The 9023-nt window shown below is 37.5% G+C and overlaps 1 protein-coding gene across 1 annotated transcript; it reads left to right on the forward strand.

Annotated features, from left to right (window-relative positions):
* Positions 1-668: 668 nt before the first annotated feature.
* On the forward strand, positions 669-7419 carry LOC141289746 (casein kinase II subunit beta). The gene is made up of 7 exons (XM_073821927.1): positions 669-741; positions 1341-1421; positions 2590-2692; positions 3999-4114; positions 5003-5078; positions 6221-6410; positions 6502-7419. The coding sequence occupies exons 2-7, from the start codon at positions 1350-1352 to the stop codon at positions 6590-6592; spliced, it is 648 nt and encodes a 215-aa protein (XP_073678028.1). The 5' UTR covers positions 669-741; positions 1341-1349; the 3' UTR covers positions 6593-7419.
* The last annotated feature ends 1604 nt before the right edge of the window (positions 7420-9023 follow it).

A 9023-nucleotide genomic window follows, 5' to 3' on the forward strand; every position in this document is an offset into this window, starting at 1 on the left:
CTTCATGTTTTAGGTACATACATTTACACCTAAATTAAAGTTCACATTCTACAACAATTTCTGTAATAAACATTTCTAAAAACATACATCTTTAATGTTTGTGGTTGACCCACATAAGCATTCCTGGGGGAAAATACAGCCATGCATTATCCACCTTATTTCTGAACATGGAAGTAAACCATTTTTTGTGAATGCAAGATTTTTGGTTAATTAGCTGCTATCATAAAATCACCTGAAGAATAACAAGGTAAACACTGCAAACCAGTGTGTTTGTAATTTAGATAATACATTAAAATACTATGGTAAAACAAACCAGTTTGCAATATCAAGCAGTAAAACGAGCTGTTTATACAGCTAAAAGTAGCTAGAAGCGAATGACACCGGAAAACAGACCCATTAAATTCAGGGCCGTGCCCACTCTCATGAAAAAAAAAAAAGAGAACTAAAATAAAATTATTATTGCATATCTTGTGCAATATAATTCAATGACCTCAGTATTGAATTATATTATCATAATATTACATGAATACTTGGTTCTACTTTTCTAATCCAGAAAGACAGCGAAAGCACTACAAATGGGAATACCTCTAATTACAAAGACTAAAATTCCTACAAGATCCGCAGATGTGTGAAGGCGGAAGTGACCTGCCTTATGATCACGTGTGGTATGTAGAGCGGAAGCCTCCAATCAGCGTACAGTTGTATCGCTGCGGCTAACATCGACCCCGGGAGATCCTTGAGGTAACACGAATAAACGCTTTAATCGTTATAATGAACAATAATATCTATCAGTTTCGATTTGTGCGGGGATTAAGTTTATTTAAGTGAATCTGTTATTAATTTTAAGTATTAGAACTGTCTTCATCCCTCATATTTTAGAGAGACACGGCGAATTTGTTGCGGCCTTCGTTTGAGCGTAAGCTAACATTAGCAGCGGCATGCTAAACTCATCCTTTCGTTAGCCGAATACACGAGCTATAATGTCTAGTATATATTAACAAGGTACAAACGAGTATTTAAAACCTGCCAGTGTTTTAAAAAATTCTCATAGATGATCGCATTTGTCCGTATGTTATTCGTTGACTCGGTGATAAGGTAACCAGTCGGCTGTTAGCGTGCGTCAGGCCAGTCGAGTCAATTGTTTACGTGAAAACACTTAAACACGATACATTTTTTATAAACATGTACTTAACGTTACCTGAAACATATTACCGCAGCAATATGACTCTTAGTGTTTTTGTTCTGTGTTACCAGTAAAAACCGACTTGATTTGACCATTTGTCTCTGTTATTTAATTTTATTTTTAAGTTTCAGTCTAATGTTGCTCTCCTCTTTTCTAGTTTCCCAACATGAGTAGCTCAGAGGAAGTGTCGTGGATTTCTTGGTTTTGTGGTCTACGGGGAAACGAGTTCTTCTGTGAGGTTTGTATTCGTCTCATATTTTGTGCAAGGGACCAGGGAGTGTGAAAATGTCAGCTTAACCATTTAGAAATTAACTGAAGTGTTGAAATATCTATTGGACATGAGCACCATTCCACTGAGATGATAGCACAACTTGTGGGAATGTGTGTAAATGTTTGAAGAATTTATGCACTTTTACCACTAAAACTTTCATTTGTAACTGGGAAACGTGAAGTTATTTTTAAGTTTGAGGCACATATAGGTATTTGTTTCCTCAAAATAGAAAACCGTTTTGTTTAAGGTGCCATAGAATGGACAACTGTGTTTACCTTGGCATAGTTAAATAATAACAGTTGGACATGGACATGACATACCATGAGTCTCAAACACCACCATTTCCTCCTCCTTATATAATTCTGGTGTTTGCAAAAGACCACTGAAAAATACATAAATTCCAACATAACACCGACTATTACGCAATAGCCCCGGGATCGTTAATAAATACGCCTCCAACATTTGCATCGCCCAATCATCATTAACTTCAGTACATCAGTAAAAGAAGGCAAGCCAATGAAGGGATAGGCCTGTTACATTGCAGTACATAAACAGAGAGATGACTGCGCTGATAATGGCGAATGATTTACAGATCCTGAGCATCACTAACTTGTGCGGTAAGTACTTGTGTCGCTGCAGTGTAACGTTACACAGAGCACATGCGGTCACAATAGTGAGAGTAAAATGTTGCAGATTCAAAACGTCAGATTCAACAAACCGCATATTAAAAGCGGCTTGAGCTCCGTAATATATTTTCCTCCGTGTGTGAGCTATTGAGATGAGCAGCTCTGTGAAACAGCCAATCAGAGCAGAGCTCCTCATTAATATTCGCACACCTTCCAAATAAGGCAATAACAGAGCATTTCATTCTAGGGACAAATCCTAGGGTTGTAAATGGACCTGTAAAACCGTTTCTGGAGATTTTTTTTTTGCCCTTTCCTATGCCATAAACCTTCTATGTAGATGTCAGAGAACAATTTAAAATATTGTATCAATGCATTCTATGGCACCTTTAAAATCAAAGCAGGAGTCTTAATCAACCTGTGGTATTGTTATTGTTTTAGAGAACACTAGATAAATGTGCCGTTGTCTGCATTAATGTTGATAGATGTACATCTCTTTTTACTCCATGCAGGTAGATGAGGACTACATTCAGGACAAGTTTAATCTTACGGGACTCAATGAACAAGTTCCCCATTACAGACAAGCTCTTGACATGATCCTGGATCTGGAACCTGGTCAGTGATTGTGTGAATGAATATGCATGTGTTTTTTTTGTACATGTTTTATTTTTTAAATAATGTTCTCATCTGATTTAAAAAAAAATAAAATGCCACAATCTCGTGGTAGAAATGAGTCTTCTCTATGCTGGCGTAAGCAGGATTTCTCCAATAGTTTATTCCCCTTAAAACACTGTTTGTCTGTCTCCCATATGGAGTGCAATGGCCACATCTTAACATCCAGTCACAACTGATGCATGAAATTAGGTCCTGCTCTAATATTTTAAAAAATATATATATATATATATCTTATACTGATGTACAGTCAAACCAAAATTTACTCTGACGCCTTCATTTCTCACAATATCACAGTTTATTCGCAGTAGTTTAGAAAATGACAAACTCAAGAGTTAAACTGTGTCAGTTCATCTTGAAAACATCAGATAGAAAAGATAGAATCTTTGATAGAAAGCTATGCATCAACACGGTCAGGTCAAAGTGTCAGATCAAATATTTGGTCCTATTTTTTAAATTCCATTTATTGGTAGTCTCCTGTATGAATAATTTTTTGGGTAAAATGTCAGTTTATTTTATTTTGCTATCCTCACTTACATAAATGAACTAATGTGTCTTTGCACCCACTAGTAAAAAAATATATAAATTATATCTGGTGTCTGAATAGTTTTTGATTGGACTGTCTCACAACATGGAGAAATTATTATTATTATTTTGCTACTTTTGTTTCATTGTGATTTGTACTTTAGACTGTGCATGCAACAAACAGACCCATTAAAATGTAGTTTTAGGCAAGACTTTTTTAAACTAAATCCATTAATCTCCTTTCCAGATAGCAGCTGAATTCACTCTCCTAATCTGTTTCATGCTTGGGGACAGACTTGTTAGATGCACATTTACCATAATTATCTGCCTAAAGCTAAATGTTTCCCAAAAATGTTGTAACTTGGTTTGTTTTTCATGATTTAAATGTGATTCAAATAAAGATTAACAGAAATTCATTTGAATTCAAGTGCAATTTCTAAAAAACATACTACAGTCTTCGTCCCGTGTTTGAGTCCCGGCTCGTGGACCTTTCCTGATCCCATCCCCCCTCTCTTACTACTATTTTACCTCCTCTCAACTTACTGTCCTATCCAAAATAAAACCATAAAAACGGCAAAAGAAAAAAAAACATACTAGAGAAGATTTCACTGTTTAAAATCACTATGAAATCCAAATGGGAAGAAAAGGCAATGGCATTACCATTTTCATGCAGACCTTAAACATTGTGATTTTCTGGCTGTTTAATGGTGTTATTGTGTGTCAGATGAGGAGCTGGAGGACAACCCTAACCAGAGTGACCTGATTGAGCAGGCTGCTGAGATGCTGTATGGACTGATCCACGCACGCTATATTCTCACTAACCGTGGCATTGCCCAGATGGTATGTTTTCCCTGGGGCATCTAGGTGTTGACTGTTGTAATGTTGGGCCCTATGAAATCAGTTTCATTTTATTTTATTGGCAAATTCTGTTTAAATCTTTCTGGAGTCCATTTTTTTTTTTTGTTTAAAATTTTTCTAGACTATATTTTAATGATTAAATTAAAAAATATATATTTTAATCAAGAAGCATGTATAATTAATTGAGGTAATAAAATGTACACAATTCAATAGCAATCAGTTTTCTGTTTTCTCTATTATTTTTCTGGATTCCATTTTAATGGTTTCATTACATGTTAATCAAAAGCATCTATGATTAAATGATTTTATAAAGAATTTATTTATTTTTATTTTTCCCAGAAATATGCTTTACATTTTTCTGGTAAATAAGTTCTGGTAAATATTCATTAAAAATGTTTTAATAATAATTTTAGTAGTAGGAGTAGTGCTGTCATTACATTAAGTCAAATTTTTGTCACAGTTTCACAAAAAATGTATTTTGATGGGTTGCTGTAAAGACCATAGTTTTTTTGTATTTGTGATATGATAGTTTTTCCTAAAAAAAAAAACCGGTAAAATGCTTTCAGAGCAGTTCTAGTGTTTGTGTTCGTGTACTGGTATATTGAAGCAGCAGAAGCTGAGAACAGTGAGCGTCACACAAACTTCAATATGTGTTTAGTAAACACAAATGCACCATTCATTCAAGCAGAGACACTCAGAATTATTCATCCAGATTTCAACGAATTCTGTGACATTCTGCGTCATACGGTAAATTGCATTTTTATCACTGGATTCCGCATTTCCATCCGCATTGCGTAAATCATAGGGCCGTAATAATGTCATTAAAGAAATACTTCATACCTGTGATGTTGTGCTTGTTTTCTCTTGCAGCTGGAGAAGTACCAGCAGGGAGATTTTGGCTACTGTCCTCGTGTTTACTGTGAGAATCAGCCAATGCTGCCTATTGGTGAGTGTCCCATTTATTTTTCGTAAAGGTGAACTATTATGCCTCTTTTTATAAGATGTAAGATAAGTCTGGGATGTTCCCAGTGTGTATGTGAAGTTTTAGCTGAAAGTACCCCACAGATAACTTATTATCATTTTTTTTTTAATAGTTTAAATTCGCTCATACCCTAAAAGTGTCTAAAACACACCATTTTGTTTGTCCTTTTAAATGCAAATGAGCTAGTGCTCCCAGCTGCCTTTTCAGAAGAGGGGCTGAGCTTCAAGAGCCAGAAAAAAAAAACACAACTGCAGTCTCACTTACTGAAAATCTCAGTAGCGGTTAGCCTTGTATGTTCCCACAACAAGTCCCACTTGTGATTATGAGCTCCACAAATTTAAGCAGTCGGTTTCAGTCATTTTCAACTACCACATACATGGAGACGTAAATCTCTGACAAGCTACGCCATATCGCGCTCAATATCGCATTCCATATTAAGCTCGATATGGCGTAGCTTGTCAGAGATTTAAATCTCTGTGTATTAATTGCCGCTCCAGCGGAACCTGAGCGGAACGCACGTGATGGAGATTTACTACTAATCAAAGCACCGGCTTCATTGACTAAACGCGCCTCACAATATCGTTCACTATATTGTCCAGCCCTAGACCCTTGCTTTGTCTGGAGCTGACGTTCACGTGCACAGTGTTATTGATCCCTAATCAAATGGGGAATTTCAGATTTTATTTTCCTGGACATTTTCTTCGAAAGTGAAATTTAACCAGTGTCCTAAGCAGCTTGGAGAGACTATGGAGACTCCTATGTTCGTTGGTGCATCCCAAAACACTTGTAATGCCTCTTTGGTGCTAAAATTGTATATCTCTAGCAGCTAGAGCAAGAAAATTGTAATGGCGGACTGCTGCTTCTCACTCAGGGCTGTGTCTATGCTAATAGGGTAGAGACTGTACAGTGACATCCACATGGGGAGAAATCTGGAATTTCCTGTTTAAGAGTTTCATGATTATAAAAAATGAGTGTGAGGATTTTTACCATTATAGGCTGGTTTTCACACACTGCAGCTGTTTCAATTAGATTTTTGCATAATAGGTCCTATTTATGTAAGATAAGATAAATGTCTGTAATGAATGGTGTTCTGTGTTTCTCTCCAGGGCTCTCTGACATTCCTGGCGAGGCCATGGTGAAACTCTACTGCCCTAAGTGTATGGATGTGTACACGCCCAAGTCGTCCAGGCACCATCACACCGATGGAGCCTATTTTGGCACTGGCTTCCCCCACATGCTCTTCATGGTGCATCCCGAATACCGGCCAAAGAGGCCTGCCAACCAGTTTGTGCCCAGGTTTGTCCTTCCTTTATACGGTGGCCACCTGCTGCTCTGTGTAAATGGATTTTCTCACATTTCTAAAATCACTCTTATTCTCTTCTTCCAGGCTCTATGGTTTCAAGATTCACCCAATGGCTTACCAGCTACAGCTGCAGGCAGCCTCCAGCTTCAAGAGTCCCGTCAAAGCGATCCGCTAAGAACCTGAGCGGGGCGAGATGGGGGTGGGATGGGGTGGGTTGGGTTGTGTGTCCGTCGGCATGGCCTCACTCTTCTCCAACAGTTTTAGATTCGACCGAGATTTAAATACGGAGAGAGCGAGACTATTAAAACACTGGGGAGAAACGAAAACCTTACCTCTGAAACAGTGTACAGAAAATGGGGCGTTCCTTGTGAAAACGATTTCAGTTCTTAACCTCCACATAGAAAATAAAGTTATAATTAAAGATAGATACCTGTAGGATGGCTCTGCTCACTCTCTGGTCCTGTTTGTTTTAGTTTGCGTGCGAAAGCATGGTGTGATGGGTTGATTGATCGTTAAAACCGCAGTTATATTGTCGTTCAGTCCCCTTCTCCGTGCAACCTGATATTTGGCTTACTTTGAAATGGCTGTTGCATGAGAAAGACAGTATATTTTGGGTTTGTTTTAAGCTCAGAGCTGGGGTCGTCTGACTGTTCTTTGTTGACAGACTGCAAGCTTTCAGTGCATGTATTAGAAAAGACCAGAAATGGGAAGACACAAATGCAATCAGGAACCTGTCTCTGTCTTAATTAGACAAGTGTTTTGTTTTAATCATCAGTCCTGCAGTACTCGTCAGAACAAGGCCAACATTTTCAGTTTTTCTGGTGTCAAGAGGTTTTACTAGATTTACCACAGAACCACAATTAGGATGTTTTTTATGTTTGGTATGCGCCCAGGTTTTTCTTCTCGTTTAAAGTATTTCTTCTGTTAGAGAGGCGGAAGAGTAGAATATATAAATCAGTTTGAATGCTTTGGAAGGTTTTTTTTTTTTGATCCTGTTGAACTTTTTTTTTTTTTCCTTTACAGCTGTTGAGGAACCAGGGTTCAGAATTCACAATAAATGTCTTTTCCTAAATTGTGTGAGAGTCCTTCATGTCTCCTTTTTTTTTTCTCCCAAACAGTATCATGGCTCCTTTCCATATTAGGATGCTTTATCAGGGTTCATACAGACACTGTAAAATGAAATTGCAGGACATTACTGTCTTAATGAATCGAATGATTCGCGATCTGTGCTCTTTAAGTTTCAAACTGAATTAAATGATTTGCGAACCCACACAAAGTCCCGATCTGGATCAAATGATTCCCAAACCCTCACCGAACACCCGATCTGAATCGATTAATTTACGTTCCTAAGTTCTGAACTGAATCAAATGGCTCACAATACGCATGTTTTGGAATTCCGTACTGAATCAAGTGATTCGAAATCCACACTGCGAAGTACGGAACTGAATCAAGTGATTTGCGAACTGAAGTCCAGATTTGAATCAAATGATCCACACTCCAAAGTTCCGATCTAAATCAAATGATTCACGAAACCAGCACCAAACGCAGGATCTGAATTGATTAATTTGCGCTCCAAAGTTCCGAACTGAAACAAATGGTTTGTGATACGTGCATTTTGAAATTCCAAACTGAATCAACTGATTCGTAATCCACGCTCCGACGTTCCGAACTGAATCAAATGATTCACGAACCTGCACCGAAGTCCGGATTTAAATCAGATGATCCACAATCTAAAGTTCTGAACTAAATCAAATGCCTCGCGATACGCTTGTTTTGAAATTCCAAATTGAATCAAGTGATTCGCAATCTGTGCTCCAAAGTTCTGAACTGAATCAAGTGATTTTGCGAACCCCTATCAAGTCCAGATTTGAATCAAATGATCCACGCTCCAAAGTTCCTATCTAAATCAAATGATTCACAAAACCAGCACCAAACGCTGAATCTGAATCTATTAATTTGCGCTCCAAAGTTCTGAATTTAAACAAATGGTAGGTGCATTTTGAAATTCCCAATCTGAATCAAATGTTTCACACTCCAGAGTTCTAAACTGAATCAAGTGATTTGTGAACCTGCACCGAAGTTCCAAAATGAAGCAAATGATTAACAAAGTTGCACGCAAGTCCCAATCTGAATCAAATGATTAGCAATATCCGCATTCTGAAATGAAGCAAATGTTTCGCGAACCCACCACCAAAGTCCTACCCTAAATCGAATGATTCGCAAAACTGCACCGAAGTCCCATCTGAATCAATTGATTTGCGCTCTGAACTGAATCAAATGTTTTGCCATTCGCACTCTGAAGTTCTGAAATAAAGCAAATGATACTCACTTTATACATTGCCTTAATAATTTTAATAATAAAATTGCAATAATTCAAGCACTTCAGGAATATTGCTATTTTCAAGGGTTTTCCAGGCCTTAAATTTCAAAAAGTCAAAATCAATTACTTCAAACACCTTGTACAAACCCTGGCTTTATGCCACATGGACCACTTTTATGACTCATTTTGGAGCTTGACAACCTTAGTGTTCATTCACTTTAATTATATTGAAAATAGTGTCCAGGTTAACATGTTTTCGAACATTTAAACAAAAGACGGAGCCGAC

The sequence above is a fragment of the Garra rufa genome, chromosome 17 (genome assembly GCF_049309525.1).
Source record: "Garra rufa chromosome 17, GarRuf1.0, whole genome shotgun sequence".
Lineage (NCBI taxonomy): Eukaryota > Metazoa > Chordata > Actinopteri > Cypriniformes > Cyprinidae > Garra > Garra rufa.

Excerpts from the sequence above, each read along its gene's own strand:
- LOC141289746 (XM_073821927.1), top strand. The coding sequence starts at position 1,350 with ATGAGTAGCTCAGAGGAAGTGTCGTGGATTTCTTGGTTTTGTGGTCTA. Across the intron at positions 2,693-3,998 it reads GATCCTGGATCTGGAACCTG|ATGAGGAGCTGGAGGACAAC; the intron begins GTCAGTGATTGT and ends ATTGTGTGTCAG. Across the intron at positions 6,411-6,501 it reads GCCAACCAGTTTGTGCCCAG|GCTCTATGGTTTCAAGATTC; the intron begins GTTTGTCCTTCC and ends CTCTTCTTCCAG.